We start from the raw sequence: 26,771 nt of genomic DNA, 5'->3' as shown, positions 1-26,771 counted from the left end.
CCAAAAAAAAAAAAAAAAAAAAAAAAAAAAGAAATACACATTTAACAACCATAATATTTTTAGAAGCAAAGGTCCTTAAAACTTGTCAGGCATTAAGCTTCTCAAAGGTGAACAAAGGTATGGACATCAAGGGGGGAAAACCGCCGTGGGGTGGGGATGGTGGTGTGCTGAATTGGGTGATTGGGATTGACATGTATACACTGATGTGTATAAAATTGATGACTAATAAGAACCTGCAGTATAAAAAAACAAACAAAAACAACTAATACTAAACTTTCTTTGGGTTACTTGTATGGAAATATGTTAATATAAATGTTTCAGACATTACACGAAATTTCTAAAAATCTTGTATGTTCTGGTATAATGTTATAAGTCATAATTCTAGTTATTACTTTAAAATGTATATCTCAGAAATAACTAAATTTCCTTGTCAATTCCCATTATTATGAACTTTCATCAAATCTTTAACCGTGGTCATTTTTAAGTCTTTTGTCATTTCCAGAGCTCTGGGTGTACTCTGATGCTTTTGCAAAAATGTTCCTATAAAAGGCTTTCATCTTCACGGAATTCACAGAAAAGACTCTGACAAGTACAGGTTTCTGGTAACTGACTATACTGCTGAACTGAATGAATAGGCATTTTCAGAACTCTAATGGAAAACTGATGAATTCTTAAACGTGCTAACAAAAGATCAAGATGAAAAAAAATTAATTACATGGGACTGAGTGAACTGATGAGGATGATTAAAATTTTTGTGACCTTCTGTTTGAATAAAAAAGAAAATCCCACAGGGACTCAGAGGCAAAAAATATACAAATCAATTTTCACTGCAAAGTAAAGGAGCTATTACAGTGGAAGATTCCTGGACTGAATGTCAATATTATGACATAGTGTGAGTGTGTTTCGTGTTTGGTAATTGCAATCATTGTTGCTTTTGTTGTGGTCATCCATTTACAATGCTTGGTGTCAGTTGATTTATCTCTTGTAAAAATAAAATACAGTGTGAGTGTGAGTGTGTGTGTGTGTGTGAGTGTGTGTGTGTGTGTGTGTGTGTGGAAAAAAAAACGAATCTCAAAGGCAATCCCATCTAAGTTTTTTATTTTAATTAGGAAAGAATCATTGATTGCTGCCTAAAAGTTGAAAGCATAAAATTCATTCAAAGCCATTTCTACTGTTCAGTCAGAAAATCTTTTGAAGCATATTTTTTAATAGCACTGTTCAGTTTCTAACGGAGGCAGATGCTACTGGTGCCCCATCCATATTTCCTCACATATCAGCCCAAATTTAACTGTCCAAGATTTCTGGGAGCCTTTTGCTTGTGCACATGGGGGACTGGGAACACTGGGGAATTAACGTCCCTTGGGAGCAGTCATTAACTTCAAATACTCCAGCACTGTCCCCTTGGAAAGAATAATTTCAACTCACGCAATCTACCTTGGTTCACAGAATTGCCCAGAGGATTAAGCTCTACTCATTCACAGTGGTAACTTGTTTGATAACCCACTGTTTATCAGTTCTCTTCTTTTTTTGGCTTTACTTCTCACATTTCTCTCAATCTTTCTTAAAATTACTTTCCAAATAAGCCATTTGTACTTGAATCCTTATCTCATGAACTATTTCAGAGGAAAGACAATATAAGATACTAGCAGAGGTCTTAGGAAACATGGTCAGGATGGGATTCCAGAATTATATCATTCACCAGCCATGTGGCAATAAAGATTTCTCTGGTAATTGGCTACATATCAGTGGTAACTGGAGTAAAGAAAACCCCTCAGAGGCCAGCATCATAACTGCTAAGATTTTTACCTGTAGTGACTGGAACACAATACAGAATAAAGGGGAGGCACCTAGCATTTGAGAAATATGGTGACAACAGTAATTATAGGGGCTTGGAGTTGGTTGGTTGTTAAATTCAATCTAAAAAGTGACAACCTCAGATCAGCCAACTACCAACTAAGGGCAAAGTGTGAAAGCCAGAAGATATACAGGAGACAATAAAGAGATTCTAACTTTTAGATGTGAGAAGGATGACGTGTGCTAGAAACAGACACAGAATTTGCTTTTGAAAGTCACATAATGAGGCCACATCCACACGCATGGCAGGTTTCTATGCAAAAGTCACGGCACTGATAGGCAAAGAATGGGATCTTAAGAGTAGAATGGGGACATGGGTAGATGCTATTGAGAACAATGAACTTCCAGATTCCCCTATACCCTCTGGGTATGGAGAAGTAATCTCTTCCTCTTAGAAGGTAGTAGCTTCTCCCATTCCTAGAGACCATAAAAGATGATGCTCTCCCTTAAGGTTCGATCTCATCTCCCCTCATGGCTCTAGGCAACAAATAGACCAGGTCTCAACATGGCCTACCTGGAAAAATAGTCTCTGTTCCAGGAAAACAGAAAAAGAGAATATTCAACAAAAGAGATGCAAGATCTGTCTAATATGAACAGCAGATACTGGGAGAACATGCCAGGGGATGGATGCTGATGGATCTTGAGGCAAAAAACACCTGGTCATCAACTTGGTGTGAGGGAGCAACTAGCCTGAGATAAGACAACACCACTCCTGCATAGGAGCAAATGGCTTAGCTGGTTGGCCAATGCCCTTGAAGAAGTAAGAATGGAAGACCTTCTCCAGACAAAGAGTTCTGGAGAGGAAGCGTGAGGATGGACCTATGGGAGTAGGCATGAAATGTGCAGATCTCTGTCTCACATCAATCACCACTAGAGAACATTCATACAGAGGAGGTACTGAACAACTGAGTGGAGAGGAGGATTTGTCCATTGTATGCAGCAACTGTTCATAAATGCAGCAGCCAGGTAGCAGAGAAAGAGGGAATATATGTGGGTCTAAAAACATGGACTCTTTCTCACCAAGTGGGATATAGCTATCGCCATTAGTGAATGGCTAACCCATTGGAAACTGTCCGATGCTGAGTCTTTAATACAGTATCACTCTTCAAAAAGACATTCAACAACTTGATTTCAAACAGACTGTATTCGATTTTATCCCTCCGGAATGGGGTGGCGTCAATTTTGCTTTTCTTGCTATTGATACATGTTTCAGTTAAGAGTTCCCCTTTCCTGTTTGCAATGCCTCACGCAGTATCATTAATCCTCTGGATTCACATACTGTCTGATTTATCATCATGCAATACCATCATGGAATCTTACATAATATCTCCTCAAATCAAGCAATCTATTTTATGGTGAAGGAGGTCCAACAACAAACAAATGACCACAGGATCCACTGGGTCTACCATATACTGCATCACTGAGAAACAGCCAGCCTGATAAAACACTGGGATAGTCTCTTAAGTGTGCAACTAAAGCTCCAGCTTGCAGATGACCGTCTTTGAGTAGGAATGTTGTCCTTCAAGAGGCAGTATGTTCTTTGAATCATGGTGCTAAGTCCACTGATGTGCTGGCATCAGACTGTATCCACTCATAAAAAACAATGTTACATTTTCAGGAATTTTTAAATGATAAAGGGATCAATCCAACAAGAGAATATAATACTTGAAAATATCTATGCATGCAATATAAAGCACCTAAACACATAAAGCAAATATTAACAGACATAAAAGGAGACACTGACTGTAGTACAATAATAGTAGGGGACTTTAATGCCCCACTTTTATTAATGGATAGATCATCCAGACCGAAAATCAATAAGGAAACAGTGGCTTTAAATGACATGTTAGATGCCATCTTTAAGGATCATTAACTGGATACAGTGGACATACTGGACAGGTTTCTAACTACCATCACCTGCAACTTTTTGATACATTTCTCTCTCTTACGGTCAGAGTCTATTCTGCCCACACATATGGAAGGTTGGTACTTAAAACCACAGCTCACTTGGCCTTGAGGCAGAATAACTTCAAAGTTCATATTCTATACAGCTTCTAGGATACCTCAATAGGATTAAATCCCTTTAAATTAAATTAAGTTCTTTTAATTGGCATTCCTCCTTCCTTCCCTTGCCTAATTTCCTTTAATTGGTTGTGTTTCCTGGGATCCTGTCCCAAAAAAACCATTTACACTTGAATCCATGAGTAAGAATCAGGAGGAAGCCAGATTAAGACATTAACCATATTTTATGTCTGCTGGTTTTATCTAAATTTCATTAGATATGCCAAATCTGTACTGAATTTAATGTTTTTACAACTTTCTCTTTTGCTTTGCCAAAGATAATATTTTGTTAGCAACCTTTCCAATGCCTTTGTAATAAACAATATTTTTATGTACAAATTAAACTAAATAGTTATCTTTTCTGATCATTTTATTTGGGAGACCAAGCATTACATTTTACTTGTTCTCATTCTGTTGAATAAGTCGTGAGCTAACACCCAGGGTCAGATTATAAAATCAGACCGACATGAATCAGAGGTCTTAAGCAGTATCAAATTTTACTAATAATATCAAGGATGCAGACAAGCCTAAGGACTGCTAAACGTTCAGATAAAGCATAGAAAGATCTGGGTATGGAGGGCAGTTCCCCAGATGTTATGAGCTGAACTGTGTCCCCCTCAAATTCCTATGGTGAAGTCCCAACCCCTGGTACCTCCAAATGTAACAGTAATCATAGATAAGTTCTTGAAAGAGGTGATTAAAAATGAGGCCATTAGGGTGAGGGTATAATCCACTATGCCTTGTATCCTTGTAAGAGGAAGAAACACTAGTCTGCACAGAGGGATGACCATATGAAGTGGTAGCAAGAGGGCAGCCATCTGCAAGCCAAGGAAAGAGGCCTCAGGAGAAACTGACCCTGCCGGCACCTTGATCTTGGACTTCCAGCCTCCAGAACTGTGACAGAAAAATTTCTGTAGTTTAAGCTACCCAGTCTGTGTTATTCTGTTACAGCAGCCTCAGAAAACTAATAGACCAGGTCCTACATTACTGTACTGGAGACACTCACTCCTCTGGGCCCAGATGAAAGTGGTCTCAAAAAGAACTTTGCAGGGTGAGTATTTAAACTATGAAATATCTCCAGTTTATTACCCAGAGAGTTATATTACCTACTAGATAGTTTTAAAGGAATCTTGCTTCATTGATCTTGGGTTCTATTTATGACAGTTACCCTTAGCTAGGGAATATCCTGCTAAAAGCATTTTTGGAGTAATTCCTCTTCCTCTTAGTAAATATGATTTATCTAGTTACTTGAGGCTCTGGTTGACAAGAGAGTATATTCAGTTCCTCTACCTACTTTTTTCCAGGGGGTACCCTTCCAGTGAAGGGAGTAAATTGACTGTAGGCCAGCTGCTTTAACTTCCTCCCATGTGGTTTTAGAGGTAGATCCATTCTCCTACGTTCAATACAAAATGACCTCACCACAAATACTTCTTCCCTCACATGCATCTCTATGAATATAACCACTCCAAATGTGAAATTATATCAACCAGTACATGGCCATGAAATTTTCTGCCAAAATTCTATGAATTAAAGTGAGATACAGTAACATTCATTTTGTCCTGTTTTATTTGCTTCAGAGTTCAATGCTCTCTAGCTATGAGGAGGAAGGTCTAAAATGGTTCCTGGAAACAAGAATTTTAAGGAAGCACATTCAAATATCTATTGGTTCTCATGTTAATAAAAAAAAAAAAACTTTAAAAACATAATACATTATGGATATGTGTCCAGTATGAAAAAGGAGCATTACAATGAACAGAAAATTGCCATACAATTACACTGCCGAGTCACTATTTATTGGGAGTTACAATGATATCAATGAGTACGGGGGTTCACGTCAACTGTTTAAGCACCTCTGAGTCAAAGACAATATATATAATGTTGTTCCTTCATGTTCATTGCTTCAGTCACTCCATTCATGGGTAAATCCTTAAACATTCAGAAAGGACTTTGGTGTGGAAGTATGGGAGAATGAGTAACAAGAGAGGATAGCTCAGTAAGATAGTCTTGTAATAGGACCAGAAATATCTCAGCCTATCTATGACAAAACACTATAAAGTATTTAAAACCAGAGGGAGATAAAAATTGTAGATTTTACTCAGCAAAAATGCAGTCATCATATACTTACTGAAGCTACGTTCACAAAATCATCATCTGAGAGGGTTTCCAACATTTCAGAGACAGATGTTCGGATCAGTTTAAGTGTCAATCCACTAACACTCCCACTCCTATAAAAAAATAAGTCCACACATGTTAATGACCATGTAGTTAATTAACATCATACACCCTAAGGAAACACAACTTATGCACTGACTCTAGATAATAATATTCAAATAATTTTGTCTTCAAAAAACCAGTAGTAGAAAAACTCCTATTTTTGATAGCAAGTAGAAATAAATTATTAAAAATTTTGTCTTTCTTTCCAACAAGCATCAGAATGTATATTTTTCTAACTACAATGATGAAAATTACATGTCAAGTGGCAATTTTAAGAAACTGTGGATACTCATGGCATATTCACTTATTGAGGAAATATACACTAAATACCAGCTCTGTTAGCCAAGTTAGTAGTGAGGGCTACAGAGGTTAACAGATACAGTCATTGCCCTAGGGAGCTCATTGCTTGACACGATTAAACCAATAATTATGAAGCAGCATAATAATTTGATAATAGATTTGTAAACACAATGCTTTGTTTTATATCCTAAAGTAGATATTCTCTGGGGTTAAGTCTTCATTTTTCTTGTCTCTACATATTTTATGATCCTGAATGACCGCATCTATTTGCAGGGCTCAACTCTAGGCAATTAACTTCCACTTTTATGTCTCTAGTTCCCAACTTTTTCCCAGTTTTACTTTTCTAGCTGTTATCAGATGTTCTCATCTATGCCACTTTGCTACTGTCATCCTTCCACCTGAAATTCCACTCTCTTTCCTCTCCCTTCCCATGCCTGCCTTGTTAAATCTTAGCTATAAGGATTCAATTCCAATTTTATCTCCTTAATGAAGTCTTTCCTGACACTTTAAAATGAAATGTGCTCTCTCACCTATGTATTCCTTCAGTGCTGTGTCATACTTTATATCTCTCACTTCCTACAATTGTTTTAATTTACTGATGTGAATATGGTTTAATTTCACTAATACATTTGAATCATCTTTGAGATCAGGGACCATGTCTTAATCATCTTTGTATCATCACATTGTATATAGGGATACCCTCAACACATTTCTGTTGAAATAATTTTTGAAAATGGCATTACAACTTCATCTACATTTTTATCCCACTTGGTATCCGACATGGGTTCCAAAGATTTTAGTAAAAGAAATTATTTCAGGAAATTAGCATATATCCAATAGGATTATAACATATTGCATTACCATTCAGATTTATATTTCAGAAGAATATCAAGGATTAGCATATGTACAAACTCTATAATAACTTAATTAAAACAAAATTAAGTTTAAATGCACTGTAACAAATGAAATGAGATTTAATATTTGTTACATTTGTCAAATTCAGTTATCTTCTCTTTCTCAGGCAAGGTTATAAGATTTTAAACTTATTCAATTCACATTACAATGGAGAAATTTTCAAACGCTGACACTATCCGGTGAAATGAATTTAGTTGCCTATAAAACATTGGATTCTGTTTCTTCCAGTGGCAAAGAACAGATGAGGGTATACTTTTATTCTCTCAGGGAAAATAATATAAGCATTTTATACCTCACGTTTTTAGTTCCTTGGTATTGCTCTTAAAAACTAAATCTCCAAAGCAGGATATATTCTTCACTATGTTCTACCGTTTCACCTTTTATCTTATTGGAAGATTACACACACACGCGCGCGCACACACACACACACCCTAACTTGAAGCAATGTAACAAAAAAATAAAATGACCAATATAAAAACTCATGAAATTCTTTCTTGTATTTCAGCATTGCCCTTGAGAAAGGCCTAGTATTGACATTCAATATATATAATATTTATCTATTGATATTTTGTGGCCAATCCCTAAAAGATATTTGAATCATTAATAACTAAGTGCCAACTAATTATTCTACTTTTTTTGGAAGCAGAAACAGCTTAGGTTTAGCAACCATGTACTTTAATATTGTTTAAAATATAAAGCAAAAAACTGGAAGCAAATCAATAATTTTTCAAAAAGCTCAGATTTAGAACCAAGTCATAATTTTCAATTTTGACATAGATTCCTCTCATTTTCAATAAGAGAATTTTTGTTTGTTTTGTTACTGCCGTAATTTGATTTCTTTGTCTGGATATAAAAGCCATCATAATTATTCCTTGTCTTTTTGTCAACCTATTTTCTAGTCCCAACCTACTACTGTTATCTGAAACTCCTCCCTATATTCTCAGTATATGAAAATTACGTAATATTTAACTACTCACACGTCAACCAGAATAAGCATGTCTTTAGGAGATGCGGCTCCTTGGATGTACCTGTAACAAATATTATACAAATAATTTTTTCTCTTGTAAAATATCAAGCACTGATATTTGTTGAACTGCTATTTACTAATCTCTGAGATATTTTCCAAGCAAGGCCCTACTTTCATTCTATCTAGGTAGACGATGCTCTTTTATTCACAGTTCTGTAACATCAACTTTAGAAAAGCTACATTTAACATAATAGAAATGTCAGAGGCATAATACATAAGGTATGTTTTACAGATATTTATAACAAAGGAATAAGAGATGTGCTTTAATACTAGGAGCAAAAGAAATTAACATCTGGAAGAACATTTCCCTAAAAAAAAAAAAAAGTTATCCTAAATTCCATTTTGCTGACCACAGGTTCTAAAACTCACTCTAAAGAATAATAATAGGGCTTCCCTGCTGGCGCAGTGGTTAAGAATCTGCCTGCAGATGCAGGGGACACGGGTTCGAACCCTGGTCCGGGAAGATCCCACATGCCACGGAGCAACTAAGCCCATGCACCACAACTATTGAGCCTGCACTCTAGAGCCCACGAGCCACAACTGTTGAGCCCACTTGCCACAACTGTTGAGCCCACTTGCCACAACTACTGAAGCCCTCACGCCTAGAGCCCGTGCTCTGCAATAAGAGAAGCCGCCACAATGAGAGGCCCGCGCACCGCAACAAAGAGTAGCCCCCGCTCACCACAACTAGAGAAAGCCCGTGAGCAGCAACGAAGACCCAACACAGCCAAAACTAACTAAATAAATAAATACATAAATAAAGAATAATAATAATAAAAACAAATAATAAGATTGTATCATATATTTAAACACACACAAAAAAACCCTGCAAAAATAGATTAGTGGTCTAATCTGACAAAGGGACAATAAAGACTGACAAAGGGACAATAAAGTAATTAAAAACAATATATAATGTTACTTCCAAGAGTTTCAAGTAGTGGTTCTCAGACTTTATAGTATCTTAAAAATCACCTGGAGAGCCAGTTCAAAATGCTGATTTCCACACTCAACCCCAGCCCTAAAGATTCAAAATGTCTGCACGTGAAAAGAGACTCAAGGAGAATAGTCCAGCCACTGTAGAGATAAACTTAACTACAGGTGAATGATCCCGAAAACTCCTGTTGCCTGGCCCCAGGCTGATGGGAAGTGGGGACCTGCCTTCCCCAACAAGAAGAGCTGCATCTGAACTCAGTGTTCTACTTATTGTCCAAGATTCTAAATCTAACTTCTCAGAAGCCTGCCAGATAACTTGCCAATAAGTTTTCAGGCAACATTCAGCACAATTAGTAACTATTCAGCACTATATGTTCATGAAACAGAGTTCATGAAACTATTCAGCACTATATGTTCATGAAACTAAACAGCACTATATGTTCATGAAACAGCTTGCACTCAAGTTTGTTTTTCTATTAGAAGGTAAAATGGCAGGGTTGCTGGGATATTCCAGTGGATATTCCAGTGGAAGGCAAATCTAGTTCATGTCTAGCATCTTGACAAATGGTCCTGACATGCCTCTCCATGAGGAAGATGGAGGACAGGATATCGTCTGTCTCTTCTAGTTGGGACCTAGTTTCTAAGTTTCCGCCGAAACAACTGGTTCCTGAACTCAAATCATGTAATGTCATAGGCTTTGCCTCCACTCAACAACCCATGGCTCCAAAGCCACTAACTTAGAGAAATATTATCAACAATAATATGTGGATTAATAATACCTGGTACTATTATACATGGTTGGTGTTTATGTAAATTGCTACTGGGACGTTTAATAGGGCATTTTAAAAGCCTTAAATACGTTTCTTTGAATCAACTATTATGTCTCTTAGAATTTGTCTGAACCCTAGCAAAAAGTCAGAAATAACCTAAATGTCCAATAATAGGGGATTTTTAAAATAAGTTACCATCTGGTCATTCTTTTAAAATGATGCTACTGTGTTTCTTATGAAAAGATATTGATATGAAAGAGTAGGTTACAAAGCACTATATTGTATAACATGTGAACTCATTAAAAAATAGTCACACAATTAAACACATTCAAACCATGAATTAAAATGCATGAGTTTAATAATTGTTTCCCAGTGAGTGTAATTATTATGTATTTGGTATTTTTTGATTCATATGTTAGGAAAATGAGTTTATTTAGTAGTAAGGAACAAACAAACTTTGTTTTTGGAAAAATGAAACGTAAGCTATATGACTATAACTAGGGGCAGCTCTTACCTTGGGGCTAGTTCTCATTAGTCCACCACCAGAGGCAAACTATATTCTACTCTATCTAGATGTTGATTATTAGAGCCCTACTCCAAGCAAACTGGGAGACTTTCAATAGAAATCCCCACCAGCTAAAAGAGATTTAGAAATGACATTGACTATAAAACTTAAAGTAGTCCATTTGATGAATCATTTCAACAACTTCTGCCCATTGAACTCATCATCTTCATTTAGCTTTAACTGTTTTAAAGTATAAATGTATACAAAATTCAAATGTATAAAAGGGAAAAAACGAGGTTTTTAAATAATCAGACAATATTCTTCCTAATAATGGAAAGATCCCTTCCAACTTTTTAACAAAAAAAAAGAAACCTTACTTTGTCTTTTTCATCTTTCCATGGCTACCCCAAAATTCTTACCATGGTCTCCTGCGTACATCATAAAGGTCAATCTTGTTTGGAGTTCTACTGTTATCAACCCATGGAGAAGCTTAAAAAAAGAGAGAGAGAAAGTGATTGAGAGACAGCAAGAGAGTGAGAGAGCGAGAGAGAGAATTTAAACTTCAAATAGAGAATTTAAATCAAACTATTGGGTTGGTCAAAAAGTGCCTTCGGTTTTTAAGTAAAAATAAAAGACAGATTTTTCATTTTCACCAAGAACTCTGTTGAAAAACGTATTCACCTTTTTGTTCTACTACTTTCTGCTATTTTTCAGGCAACTTCATAATTTCATTTCCCCCAACTTTTTTATCTTTTTGAGCAAAGAACTGTTCCAGGTGCCTTTTACAGTCTTGCAGGGAATCGAAATTTTTCCCATTAAGAGAATTTTTTAAAGACTGAAATAAATGGAAATCCGAAGGTATGATGTCTGGTGAATACGGCGGATGAATCAGAACTTCCCAGCCAAGCTGTAATAGTTTTTGCCTGGTCATCAGAGAAACATGTGGTCTTGCATTATCCTGATGGAAGATTACGTGTTTTCTGTTGACTAATTCTGGACGCTTTTTGTCGAGTGCTGCTTTCAGTTGGTCTAACTGGGAGCGGTACTTGTTGGAATTAATCGCTTGGTTTTCTGGAAGGAGCTCATTAATAGAGGACTCCTTTCCAGTCCTACCATATACACAACATCACCTTCTTTTGATGAAGACTGGCCTTTGGTGTGGTTGGTGGTGGTTCATTTCACTTATCCCATGATCTGTTCCCATTCCACATTATTGTACAGTATCCACTTTTCAATGCCCGTCACAATTTGTTTTCATTACATTTAAGTAGAGAATCGCATGCGGAAATATGGTCAAGAAGGTTTCTTCGCTTAACTTACGTGGAACCCAGACATCAAAGCGATGAACATAACCAAGCTGGTGCAAATGATTTTCAATGCTTATTTGGATATTTTGAGTATGTCGGCTATCTCCCACATGGTATAATGTTGATTGTTCTCAATTAATGTCTCGATTTTATCGCTATCAACAACTGGTCTACCCGATCTTGGAGCATCGTCCAGCAAGAAATCTCCAGCACGAAACTTCGTAAACCACTTTCAACACGTTCGATCAGTCACAGCACCTTCTCCATACGCTGCACAATTTTTTTTGCATTTTGTTGCGTTTTTACCTTTCTTGAAATAATGAAGCATAATATGCCGAAAATGTTGCTTTTTCTTCTTCCATCATCAGTATTAAAATGGCTACACAAAAGTTCACCAATTTTGATAAGTCTTTTTTAAATGCACGCTGATATGACAGCTGTCACATACTGTCTAACAAAATTGTTTCGAATGAAGTTAAAGACAACTAAGTGCTACTAGAGCCATCTTACAGAAAAAAACTGAACAGACCTTTTGGCTGACCCAATATTAGATTTTATCTAGGAAAGTAATACTTTTAAAAGTCACAAAGCACCAAGGACACATTCCACTTATCCACAGTAATGTTAAAATGGGAGACACCATTTTTATGCCCTTAACCTTTTTCTTTTTTAAAATTTAAAACAAAACAGCAATACAAAAGTAAGTTGTATAAGTCAATTTCTTTTTCATATTATTTCAGAAATAACTTGTTCACAATTGGGATTTTCTGGGTGACAATGAATATGTTTTACCAGGTGTCCAGAGGTTATACATTTTATTTCTTCTCTACTAACAGAAAAATTTACCTTAAAAGAAAATTTATTTGCCACTAATGGAAACTGTACTTACAATTATTTGATCCTTATATTTTCATTCAATGCTATATTATCTTGGTCTACAAAAAGATTGTTTTTCTTGGATTGTTATCACATAATAGCATAATTTTTTAACCTTATTATTCCCATATTTGATAATGGCCAGCCATTTGAAATTATCATTTAAAAGTTAAATTATAATTAACATAACTGCACAAAAACTTTTCCTGATATTTATTTGAATGATCTGAAGTAATTCAAGTACAGATTCAAGAACCTTCTGTTAGGAGACTTCCCTGGTGGCACAGTGGTTAAGAATCTGCCTTCCAATGCAGGGGATGCGGGTTTGATCCCTGGTCAGGGAATTAGATCCCACATGCATGCCCCAATTAAGAGTTTGCATGCCACAACTAAGGAGCCCACTAGCTGCAACTAAGCAGCACACATGCCGCAACTAAGAAGCCCGCCAGCCTCAACTAAGGGGCACACGTGCCACAACTAAGGAGCAGAACCCACAAGCCGAGACTAAGGAGCCCAGCAGCTGCAACTAAGGAGCACATGTGCCACAACTACAGTAGCCGGTGAGCTGCAACTAAGGAGCCCACGAGCCACAACTAAGGAGCCTGCTTGCCGCTACTAAGACCTGGCACAACCAGAATAAATTTTAAAAAATAATAATAAACTTAAAAACAAAAGAATCTTCTGTTAGTTTCAGAGCCTTTATCATTTTGCAGTAAACAGAAAAATAGTACATCTAACTGTATTGCTTTTTAAATGCAATTAATTTACACTATTCTAATTAAATCTAACTTTTGTAAAATACAAAGCTTTACACACACACACAAACACACACACACACACACACACACGCACGCACCCCTTAGACCCAATGGAGAACAATAAATGCTGATGAATTGGATGATAATTTTATGCTGAAGTCCTCCTCTCCCTGAACACGTTTAAACATATGACTCTTTGGAAAATTCCTAATAATAATTCATGTGACTTATGCCCTTCAATCTATTTTGCCCTTTTATTTATTGAGAAATGATGAAATTACATAGAACTTTTCTGAGAATCACGTTTATTAGCCAACTAAGGTAATTTGGCCATTTAGGATATGTCAAAAACATATACTACAGAGCCTCTCCTTGACTGTGAAATTTCTTTCTTATTAGCAGCTATATTATAAAACGATTTATTCATTTTAAATGACCAATCACATTTATAAGAAGCAGTTAAGTTTAAATATAGCACTCCCCCAACAACCATTTACTGATACAGTCAATGCAGCTGAAATGGTAAATTTACTTTAATTCTTTCCATTTGCATTTGCAGAAACTTAGAGCCAGTGAGATAAAATGACTTTTTTTTTTTTTTTGTGGTAGCTCTAGAAGTAAGCTACAAGCATGCAGGCAGACATATCAGTTCACTTCCAACTATTATCTAACTCCTCAAGATAGGGTCTTTGTAATAACTACATATTTAAATAACTTTTATTCTTCTTTTAATACAATGTTATGCTGGTTGTACATTTATTGCCTCAGCTCCGAATTCACCCACTTATCTTGTTCTATGAAAATATCTCTGGGTCCTTCAAATATTTTTCTTTTACCCACAAGCACAATCTTAAGCTTTGTCCACAGATGAAGAAAGAAAGATGTTGAATGAGAAAGTGGTTTTTGATTTCTGGTCTGGTTTGTTTGCTCAAATGCTCTGGCAGCAAATGTAGCTTTCCTGGTGTTTGGCTCCTGCAGTGCCTGAGTATTCTCCAGAGCTCGTGAGTAGCTTCTCCAGACCAAGGCTTCTGGAGAGCTCTCTGGTTCTCCAGCAGTACCCCCGGGTATTTTTGTAGTGGAAGGCCTCTGATGAGACACCAGGAACCTTTTAGAGGGTGAACTTCCAGCAAGTCCTACCAGTGTGACACTGTAGTACCTTCTCTGCCATTTGGCGGATCACGACCTTGTCCTCTGTATAAAGATCTGCATCTCAATCCAGGGGCACTGGGGGACCAAAGTCTCTTCCTTGGGCTATTTCTGCCCTATGGGTGGTAGTTATTATATTATATTAAATTATATATTTCACCTGCTAGTCCAATATTCTTTAGAGTTCTCTGTACTTCTAGCCAATCCCACCTTAATCCCTGCTATAGTTAATAATTCTTTATTAAAAAATTAACATTTAGGACTTCCCTGGTGGCTCAGTGGTTAAGAATCCGCCTGCCAATGAAGGGGACATGGGTTCGATCCCTGGTCCGGTAAGATTCCACATGCCATGGAGCAACTAAGCTCGTGAGCCACAACTACTGAGCCCGTGAACCATAACTAGTGAAGCCCGCACGCCTAGAGCCCGTGCTCCACAACAAGAGAAGCCACCGCAGTGAGAAGCCTGCACATCACAACGAAGAGTAGCTCCCGCTTGCCGCAACTAGAGAAAGCCCACGCACAGAAACGAAGACCCAACACAGCCAAAAATAAATAATTTAATTAAAAAAATAAAATAAAATTATCCTTAAAAAAAAAATTAACTTTTCCTGTTCAAGACATTGTGTTATCTCTCTCCTGACTGGACTCAGACTGACATAAATATTCTGATGAGTTGAGAAGTGAGATTAATCACCACCACCCATATAACACTGGCCAACATGCGGTGAAAGTGGTCAAAAAACAAGAATTTGAAAGTCACGCTTAAATTAGATTTCTGAATTCTTTGCAGAGCACATTCACCTAGGATCTGTTTTCAGTATAACTGCAAATTGAAATGAACTGTGATATATATTACTATGTTCTATAAAATTTATTTCTTTAAAGACAGAAAAAAGGGCTATAATTTACAGTAGGAGCCAGACCATTATATTTTAACATGTTTTATAATCTTAGATGGTTTCTATTTAACAATATTAATAATGTTGCCTTAGAAGTCTGCTGAGACATTTACTATTAGGAAATATCCCTCGGTTACATTAAATTATTTATATTATTTTAAAATTAAATAATGTAGTTTCTTCTGTGATATTACTAATTAGTTTGTTGTAAAATCCCACTGTGGTACTTACATGGTACATTATATATATAGGCTCAGAAATATGGAAGGTCAAATAGTAAAAACAGATAATAACCATATACTGCAATTCCCTGAAATAATCAGTTTCATGAGGTACAATAAAGGCTCCATGAAAGGAAATCGGAGCTTCTACAGTCCCTGAAAAAGTGAAATGTCACTCATTTTAGATGTCCCTTCTGCTTTCCAGTAAGATTTTGGAATGACAGGAGAAAGGAGTGGAAATGACAGCCTACAATGTGGGCAACTCATTTTGAATGCCATCATTAATGGTGATAATGATCATTTATGCTTTTTTTCCTGACAAAAAATGAACTGTGGGTGTATCTGACTAAATCTATCTGATGACATTTCTACTTCACATGACATTTAGGGTGTGCTATGTCAGTATCAAACCACTGAGTTAAAAAAGGTGTTTACCTGTACGTTAACTTAGGATGCTGAGATATTCTTGAGAAAGTATGCAGATTGTAGAGGCATTTTCTAGTTAATACGGTCTAAAAATAATAGAGTATCAATTTTTAAAATTTCTGTTAGGAGACAATAAAGTACAAAATGATGAATTGAGAGCTGATTCCCTTGGTAGAAACACTATTTCAAATGACATCTAATTGCATTTCCAATTAACTTAATATGCATTTTCTAATTCTAAAAGACTTCACATTTTTAGTCTCATGGAAAGACAAAAAAAGTAAAATTCACATACTCAAAAATGCCTATAAAAACCAACCCTGTTTCTACTGCCTGGATCTAATTTATGTTATGTGAATCATTTTTTTTAGGCTTGTCTCAATCATCTCCTATGAAGTATTAGTCATGGTTCTGAATTGCTAGCCAAGATAATGAATTTGGACTGTTCTTTTAAGGAAAAATTAATTCAATAAATGTGTACTGCACAGCTCACAAAACTTCCTGGAATCTGAGTGTTGCTGAGCAACTACTACCGTCTCAGTATGGATTCTACACAGTCCCTAATTTATTTGTATCATGGCTCCCCCATCAAGGGTCAGGTACATAACAGAGCGAGGGTTATGTACACATACCAAGGTGTCAGTGCCTCTTGGAAAGCAAATAGCTGTCCTCTTCAGATTTTGAGGCAGCAGATAGGCTCTGCTCCCCAATAAAACTTTTAACCTGGGAAATACCCTAAACATAGAAAGAGAATTCTGTATTAGCTATGGTAACACAAAGTGACTTGAGCAATCTCAAATCTTCTGTTTCTGCACAGTAAAGCTTATTTCTTTCTCATCGAGCAGATTAGTTAGATACTACTAGTCACAAGGCATAGATTCTGCTCCAAACAGGTATTCAGAGACCTGTAGCTGGTGCAGCTTTTGCATTCTTCAATGCCTGGTTTCCAAGGTCACCTAGGGCAGTGACATGCAGCTGACAGAGGGAGGCAGGAAGTTCCAAGGAGAAGGAACAACCAAGTCCTAACAACCTCAGATTTGAAGTGACACATATTTTACTTTCACTCATATTCTGCTGGTAAGAACTAGTCACATGGTCCTACACAGATGCAAGAGTGGTCCTGGCTAGGCAGTCATGCCCAAAAGCAAAACATCAGGCTGGAACGGGAGGACAGAACTTTTGTAGACAGCCAGCAGCCTCTGCCACAGGTACAGATAGACAATTTAAAAATGAGTAATGTCCACTACTATGATAACATCAAATGTTCTGTTCTCAGCAATGTTGTGAAGTAAGCCACCTTTAAGATGAGAGAGATGAGAAAGGGCTAAATACAGAACCCAGTAAATGTATAAGACGTTGAGCTTAAGAATGACTTCTAGACTAAATCCTAGGGCTGGGGTTGCTTGCACAAGAAACTCGCTAGAAGAAAAAAATTGGAAGCCAACCACGTGTTGTCACTGATATTTGTGTTACCAAAGAAAGCACAAACCTAGTCTGCAGAAATCTTGCAACTGTTGTGAACCCTAAAGCAGTTTTTGAACTCTAAATCTGCACCAGAAACAGCAAGGTATGAAAGCTGTTTAGCCCCAAGCATGCCCCTTCAATGTGCTTGAAAGGGTTACAGACAAGAGAGTTGCAACCACAGAACACTACCGGGAACAGTCAGATGGGCTAACCAAGAAACTTTATGCAGGAGTAGGAGATCTTTATATTTCCTTGCCTGGAGGATTATGATACATACCATGAACCAGTGATTGCTCCCTTTTTCCCACTCACTTTTTCCATATGGAAGTTTTTATTGTCATCCAGAAGACAGCACCATTGCCTATTAGATATCTGGTCAGTGATGGGAATAGGACAGAGAAAGTAACAGGTATTCTGCTGTGTTGTTAGGTAGCCAAATTAGGAAAAGTCATATCCACATGACGGAGAGAATTGCATGTGACCTGGAGATCCTGAATTTTGAGCTGGAGGTACCAACTTGTTGGGACCTTGGAACATCTCCTGTGGAAAGGAAGTGAGTATGTTCTATGCATGGGAAAGTGTGCACAGATACTTACACTCCCAGAGGAACAGACTGTGACAGGGCTTCAAAATACACTTTTGTTTTTCCTTCTGGTAAAAGTAACCCTAAAGTTTTAGTTGGCTGCCCACAAGAAACTGTACTTCTCCGTCTCTTTTGCCAAGGTGGGGTCATGTGATAAAATTTTAGTCAATAGCATGTGAGCAGAAGTGATACATGTACAATTTGGGGGTCATGCTGCTTGCCTTCCAGTTTTTTCCCCTTTACTTTTGGCCTCAACTGTGGATGTAGTAGTATTGATCCAGTTTTGATCCTACAGATGAGGTCGACAACCTAAGGAATGGCAGATAGATGGAACCCTCAGTCTCTGGAAACCTCATGGACCAGACTTACCCCAACCAACTGATTTACCTACTAAGTAGGAGTTCTACCTGAGAGAAATATGTATAGTCTCTGTTATGCTAGCTATTGTGTATGGAACTAAAGTAATAGCCTGATACAGGTCAGAACTTTACCCAGTGACATAGACCCGAGTCAAGTTTTAAGGCTCGGAGAAAGTGCAAGAGGCAAAAGCTTCACGGAATGTTTGAAATCTATTTCACTATTTTTTCTTATATTGTCTTCTTAGGAGAGTATTATTTTGGCCCTAGGAAACTGCTTATTGCTATATAATATTTGTATTGCTAGAATCTAGGCAGTTGTGATATCTGTCTTATCTTTCATGGATCAATGATGAATTTCAGGGTACACATATGTTTCTGAACAGTAACTGGTCCCCAAACAATAAGCATTCCCAGATCAAGTTTTCAAATCCTGAACGACTGAAGCTTTACAGTGTAGAACCACCAGTGGGATCCACAGGCTGAAGGCAGTCATTCCAGCTGGGTAAGTGCTAGTAACAAGAGCCTATTCCCTTGTCCCTTCAAAATTTTCTTCTCTGACTGGAAATAACCTAGCATAGCACTTAAGAGGTAAGTTTTAGAGCTAGTCTACCCAGATTTTCATTGGATAAATTACTTAACCTTTTCCAGTAAAATGGGGGTAATAGTTTCCACCTCCAAGGGTTATAGCTAAGATTCAATTATTTATACACGTAAACATTTAGAACTAGTGGTGGCACAATAATAAGCACTCCATATGTGGATATTTGAAAACAGCATCACTGAGTCACTGGAACTACTTATCATAGGTTGTAGATTTTTAAAAATAATAGATTACTATAAAATGTGCTTAGATTTTAACTACGTAAATGCATAGTCTTACGACTAGGGCTTGAAACATACCATTTTCCCATCCTACCCCCTCCCCATGATGCAGGCTGGTGTCACACACTCAATAAACTTCCTGGATATCTAAAAACTGACTTCATGAGGTTACCCCAGAAACCCCTGGAGAATACTGGAAGAAGGAAGAGGGCAGGATGGGAAAGGTGTATAGGCAGGGACACAGATAATGGTAACTCTTTTTCCTATCTGCATTTTCCCCCTTGTTTCATTTTATTTAGAAACTGATTCTCTGAAGTTCTACTGTGATAACTTGTTTTCAGCTCTGATATGATCCTGACTTGTTTATCTAGCTTAATTCAGCAAATCCCTATTCTTCACTATATGCAAGGCTCTGCCTTAGGTGCTACGGGGCATGCACACACACACATTAGATATAGATATAGATACAGATATAGATTTATATACCTCTTTACCTGCAGTTACTTATGTTGCCATGTTTTTTAAAACAGAGCATATGAAAATAAATTCTGAAGGAAGAGAAAATTTGATAGCTGTTGTAATCTGGATAAAAACCAAGTTCTCTGAGAGAACAAAATAAAGAAAGATTGCTTTTAGGAAAGCCTTCACATGTCTGTATTCTATTTTGAATGATGGATAAGATGCATATGACCAGAAATGGGGGTCTGGGATCAAAGCATATAGAGACAGGAAAAAGCGGGGTGGCAGGTTGTAGAAAATAAAATAAAATAAGAGTTTAAAAAGGGGAAAAAAGGCAATTTGGGGTGCATGGTGAAGGTTTAACTGTACTGGTAAGAGACAAAACTCAAAATGTATGCTGGGTTAGAGTTTTTGGATGGCCTGAAAGCCACAGCAAGTGAGCCAAATGGCATTAAGTGAACAGTTCCAGACTGTTTAATTTTACTGAAGTGATAATCTAAGTTAACTCGAGATAACTTTTTAATAAATTTATTAGATGTCTCTTTGCATTGTGTGTTAATGTCTTTATATTTTTTCTGTCTCATCTACCTGTGAGTGCCTCCAGAGCAAAATTCTCTCCTACTGGTATTTGAATCCTTAGGATACCTCAATTTCTTCAGAAACAGCAGTTTTGCTTGTTCTTATCAGTTTTCCTCCTTCCAACTCACAGTTGACTATATTGACATAATCAAATTCATTTTAGATTTTAATACTGTTTCTGAACAATGAGACTTGAGGTTCAATGATAGTGTTATATTGGCTTGAGAGAGCCTTCGGTATCTCCACTGTAATATGTCCAGAACACTTCTCTAATTTATAGAAAGATATGCATTGGAAACTCACATACAGATACACAGTATTAAAACCAAGGATAAAAGATCATAGTTTTAAAAATTAAAGTACTTATTACAAAGTGATTTTCTGGCAATTCTGTAGATGTCAGACCAGTTAAAACATTTCCATTTAACAAGGGATATTTGTTTGTCAACAGAAGTAACAGATAACAAGGTCAAGCTGTGTGGTTAAGTGAAATATTCCATAAAGTAAATGGTACACAAAGACTCGATCATTTAGATGGTCCATATGTAGTTATCAGCTGTGGCTCAAAAATAAACTTGAACACAGCAAGTTCTATGAAGTAAAAGATGAGAAGGATTTACTGGAAAATAATTGCAGATGTGTGATACATAGAGAAAAATGTGAACTCCAACAGAGAAAAAGCTTTCTGTTTCTGCAAGCAAATAAATCCAGTTAGGTGATGATAATGACATACTTATAAAAACAAGCAATGATTCTACAGGAACAAATTTCCTATTTTTATGTCAGTAAATCTTCTTAGATAACGGGGTAAGGATATATTTCTTAGAAATTTTATATTTGGTATATCTGAGAGAAGTACTTAAAAAGTCTGAAGTTTTGACAAAAATGTTTTTAATTTTTCTTAATAAAATATACTGAACATAAAATGAATTACATATCAAAGATGGTTGCATGCATCTAAAAATGGACAGCATAAGGTATACAAATTTAGCAATATATCAAAGAAAAAGGAACAGAATGAGATATTTTAGAAGTTACAGTGAGCTAAAGCTTTTAAACTAAACTTATTCACATATTTTATACACAGTGTTATCCCCCATCAAATTAAGAGCACCTTCCATTTTCATATTAGCATCCTACTTAACTGCTCTCACCTGTGAAATCATTTCATCAGTTTAAGTGTGACTGGATCCATAGTTGATTGCAAAGTTAGCAACTCTGCAACCCTTACATGAGAAAAATAAGACAGACTCAGGTAAGAGATGAGGTTATGTAAAAGGAAACAAAAATAAGGCTACAGAAATACCTCTGTAAATCAGGATCATGTGAGAATTTCAAAATAATATATTAATTTGTATATATATAAGATGTGTCCCTCAGACAACACAACTTATTGATGGTATATAGAAAAGCGAATCATGTAATTCAGAATATAAACCTTGTGCTTGGGTGTAAATAGAATTATTGTGGACTCTCCTGTCAATACATCAAATTTTACTATTCTAAGTCAAACTCATCATTTTAGCCCCAAAATAAAAATATTTCTGATATTTTATTTCAGTAAGCATTCTCATATCCAAATTAAAAATTAGTCATCTTAGGGCTTCCCTGGTGGCGCAGTGGTTGGGGGTCCGCCTGCCGATGCAGGGGACACGGGTTCGCGCACCAGTCCTGGAGGATCCCACATGCCGCAGAGCGGCTGGGCCCGTAAGCCATGGCCGCTGGGCCTGCGCGTCCGGAGCCTGTGCTCCGCAACGGGAGAGGCCACAACAGTGAGAGGCCCGCGTACCACAAAAAAAAAAAAAAAAAAAAATTAGTCATCTTAACTTATATCCTATGTCTGTCACTAAATTCATGTATTCATTTTTATGTTTTTCTCATTTTATCTTTTTTTATTGAGCTATAATTCAGATATAACATTGTGTAAGTTTAAGGTGTACAATGTGTTGATTTGATACACTTTTATGAGGGCTAAGTCAGACAGAAAGACAAATACTGTATGACATCACTTATTGGTAGAATCTAAAAAACCAAAACTCACAGAAAGAGTAGAGGAACCATGACAGAGATTTTTGTCCCCCAATATCTCTTCTCCCCTTCCTCCTTGGTATAGCTTGTGCTTTTTAGCTGTGTACATGGCGCCCTGAAGCTAACTGTGACCATGAGACCACTAAACTCTGGCCAATGTCATGTGAAAGGCTTTGTATGACTTCCAGAAAGTGCCTTAAAAAGGGAGGGAATACCACTCTTAGTCCCTTAAGAAAAAACACAAGCAACAGTGGTGGACGCTGCAGCAGAAAATTTACTCAGAGGATGACAGAGAAATGATAGGAGTTGTCAACCCCTTATATGTGAAGCTTCCTTATCAGTCCTGGTCTCTGTAACTAATATTCTTTGACTTGAGTGACAAACAAACCTCCATAGTGTTGAAATCACCATTGTTTTGGCTTTTCTTTAACTGGTAGCTAATACTAGTCCTAACTGATACACTGGACTTTAATCATTATTAGCATAAAAAAACCAATAAAGTAATCATTTCAACATAAAGTGTATTTATACAGCAATCAACAAATATAATTAAACATATTTATAGTTAAATTTTGTATCCATTCACAAATATCAAAGTAAAAAACAAAAATACAGGTATTTTTTAAAATAATTGATCGAAAGCAGTTCTTTTATAAATGCCCCAAAATGCTGAAGATCCACTGTTATCTTGTTTTCTTCAAATCAACCAGAAATCTATCAAATGCTCCCTTCTTAAATAACCAAAAAAGGATTCTTTGGACTACTTTGTCATCTGCTATTTGCTGTTTAAAACATTTTTAAAGTATTTTCAAAAAGAGGGGCTTCCCTGGTGGCGCAGTGGTTGAGAGTCCACCTGCCGGTGCAGGGGACACGGGTTCATGCCCTGGTCCGGGAAGATCCCATATGCCGCGGAGCGGCTGGGCCCGTGAGCCATGGCCATTGAGCCTGCGCGTCTGGAGCCTGTGCTCTGCAACGGGAGAGGCCACAACAGTGAGAAGCTCGCGTACCACAAAAAAAAAAAAAAAGAGTTAAGCAGCTCAAGAACAACTGGCTATCCACATGGCAAAATATATCCTTCTATATACTTTGCACACAGGTCCTTTTGCATTTTCTTCTAGCAAAATCCTAGCAGATATAACAAGGAAGTGTCTCCCTAAGGAATATTTAAAACTAATTCAACATATGCTAGGTTCCTGTACTATAAACCCACGTTTTTGAAATGAACAAATGAAGGAGGATGAAGAAAGAACAAATGATTAATAAGATATTTTAAAACTGTAATATGAATTTTAGGAAAGTTTTAGTTTTTTCCTTTCTTTTTCTTTTAAGTGCAACTAATTATCTAAAAAGAATAAGCTGCCTACATTGGCATTTTGACAAGCCACTAAGTCCTGATTACAATCCCAATTACTACAGTAATTGGTACAATTTCAAGAGACACTAATAGATGAAATGCATAGTTTGTATGTACCGTTTTTATGATGCATAAAAATTCACAAAGTTGATAGCTCTTGAAAGCAGTTTTATAGCATTAAGGTTAATTTATATAAATCAATTAAGGGCTTCTAAAGGAAAGCACTCATAAATTAAACTGACTGTCCAGTCAGCACATATTCAATGAAGATGTCACCAGACGTGGGTTCCAGCTTTAACTCTGCCATGAAACAAGCTGTATAACTAAGGCAAGCCCCTCTAGTTATCCTACAGAACGAAGACTGTGAACTTAGCAAATGCTAAAGGTCTAAATGCGTACATAAATAAAGATAGTGTCTGCCCTGGAAATCACATTCTTCAATCATCCCAAATTACTGTTGAAGAAACAGGTTCAGAGATATAACATGACAGCGTAAGTACACACCTATGCTGATGGCAGCTTTAATACAAATCAAAAACTTCTCTTCCCTCAGTATAATGTTCCTTCTATTATCACACAGCCAGCCTACCTACCTTCTAATTTGGAGAGGAGAGAAAGAGAGAAAAAAAGAAAAAAGACATATAAGTCATTTTTATAGCTTATTTCCATACATATCAACCAAATTAGAAAACAATTTATTGATATTCAGTCTAAGGACAGATGTTAGAGTACAAATTCCCACTAATTACCAAACTGCTATTCAGAATCACGCTGCAGAGGTGCCTTTATATTATGTCAGCTCTAGAGCCCTCCTTATATGGAAGCAGTAGTTGTCTCCATGCAGTTCAAACAACCTAATAAATGGAAATCATGAGGGTGGCTAACCATCACTGACTTTCTCCTACACATTTTAGCAAATAAGAAACATTTAATTCCTTTTTCCTCTTAACAATTCTACAACTTAACCATTTTATCCTCCTTGTTTCACAGCTCAAGTCTGTGACTGTTTTCCAAAGCTTACCACCACTTCAACTGATGGCAGTGCGATTTATACCCAAGCTATTGGGTATATACCTTCTTAACCCACTCACATCACGTAGCCCTGTTCTAAGTAGCATCTTAACACTGACAAAGACTATATTTTTAGACTCTATTGTGGCAATTTACAATAATGTGGCAACATCTTTTAAAGGTAGTTTACAGAATTAAAAAAATGACAATTACAAAATTCTACACTTGTATTGGGTGGGCCATAAAGTTTGCTCGGGTTTTTCTGTAAGATGATATGGAAAAATCTGAATGAACTTTTTGGCCAACCCGACATTAATATATGAAATAGATTGTTTGATCCTCACAATTCTGTGAGGTAGTGGGGAAGTTGATTTCTCATATTTTCTCATAAACTCAGAGCCTGAGAGATAAAGTTAACCAATTTAGGAAAAAGAAATACAGGACATCTAGTTAAATTTGAATTTTGATTAAAAAACCACACATTTTAATGTAAATATTTCCCAAGTATTGCATACTTACACTAAAAAATTCTTCTCTATCTGAAACTGAATTTTAATTGGGTATCCTTTATTTTATCTAGCCACCCCACAGAGAAGTGACTTAACTAAGGTCATCATCTAAAACCTACATCCTCTGACCAACTCCACTGTGTGGAGTTACTGCTAGGTATTATTGCTTAGTCATCTGTCTAGAACTCTTTCCACATTTCTATTTCAGCTTCAGCTCCCTTGTCAATTGACTGCGACCTCAATTATGTTTTTTAATTTCTCACATCTGGATTTAGGCAAAATTATTCTAGTTGATACTCATCACTCTTGTAAAAATGCCTATTGTTTTGCATTTTCCAAAGTACTTTTCCTTCTATTATCTCACTGATCACAACAACCCTCAGAGGATAAACTGAGGCCTTGGTGTTCCTATTTTTCAGATTTGATGACTAAAGCTCAGAAAGTTTAGGAGACTCACCCAGTTCCTCACAGCTAGCAGGGAGCTTCTAGCTTGAGGCCCAAATCTTGTTATTTGAAAATCTAATTAAGTAACATTTATTCTATTTCCAGTCACAATTAAGATAATTAACAATATTTAAAGGCTATTTTGATATTTGCTTTAACAGACAGTAATCGGGAATGAGCTGTTCTACGTTAATTTGGCTGGTATCAAAATGGCAAGGCTAAAATCAGAGAGGAAAGTATGGCTTACCGAGAAATTTTTTAAAAATCACTTCACTGTAAAAAGTCTTTAAACCTGAAAGAAGTGTGAAATGTGCTGAAAACACGTCTTAGCATAAAAAGAAATACAGTGGTCTACCTTTAATTATAATATTGTCTTAGTGTCTTTGCTAAAGAGATTTGGTTCTATTACAGCATTATTACCATAAAGAGCACTCATTCAGCTTTAAAAAAGAGGAAATCCTGCCACATGTGACAACATGAATGAGCCTGGAGGATATTACACTAAATAAAATAAGCAGACACAGAAGGACAAGTACTATATGATATCACTTACATGAGGAATCTAAAAGAGTCAAACTTTTAGAAGCAGAGGCCAGGGGCTGGGGAAAGTGGGAAATAGGGAGGTATCGGTCAAAGGGTACAAAGCTTCAGTTATAAAAAATGAATAAGCCCTAGAGATCTTCTGTATAACATAGAGCCTGTAAGTAACAACACTGTATTGTGCACTTAAAATTTTGCTAAAAGGGTATGTCAGGCTGCAACACGCAGGCCTGCAAGCCCTGTACTCTCTCAGCTTCAAGAAGAAAGAGCCTAGAGTCAGTGACAGAGACGTCAATGGTTTAATGGATAGGGGAGCTTATGGGTCTGAAACAAGGTCCTGGAGTGACAGCCCATCGTGTACAGCTGCTGGCAGGCAGAACATGGCAGCAGGCTTTGATAGGAGTGGA

At 36.8% G+C, this 26,771-nt stretch overlaps 1 protein-coding gene across 1 annotated transcript in view; it reads right to left on the bottom strand.

Moving 5' to 3' along the window:
• The window catches only part of CACNA2D1 (calcium voltage-gated channel auxiliary subunit alpha2delta 1), a gene marked incomplete at its 5' end in the record, with an annotated part of 180,611 nt that overhangs the window by 112,846 nt on the left and 40,994 nt on the right, over positions 1-26,771 (bottom strand). Inside the window, 3 exons of the mRNA XM_007467043.1 lie at positions 6,041-6,140; positions 8,322-8,372; positions 10,999-11,068. Coding sequence (XP_007467105.1) covers positions 6,041-6,140; positions 8,322-8,372; positions 10,999-11,068 — 221 coding nt within the window. The remainder of the gene's footprint in view (positions 1-6,040; positions 6,141-8,321; positions 8,373-10,998; positions 11,069-26,771) is intronic.

Source organism: Lipotes vexillifer, unplaced genomic scaffold (genome assembly GCF_000442215.2).
Source record: "Lipotes vexillifer unplaced genomic scaffold, Lipotes_vexillifer_v1.1 scaffold247, whole genome shotgun sequence".
Classification (NCBI taxonomy): Eukaryota; Metazoa; Chordata; class Mammalia; order Artiodactyla; family Lipotidae; genus Lipotes; species Lipotes vexillifer.
The sequence above is the reverse complement of the archived record's forward strand: the minus strand, read 5'-3'. Positions and strand labels throughout refer to the sequence as shown.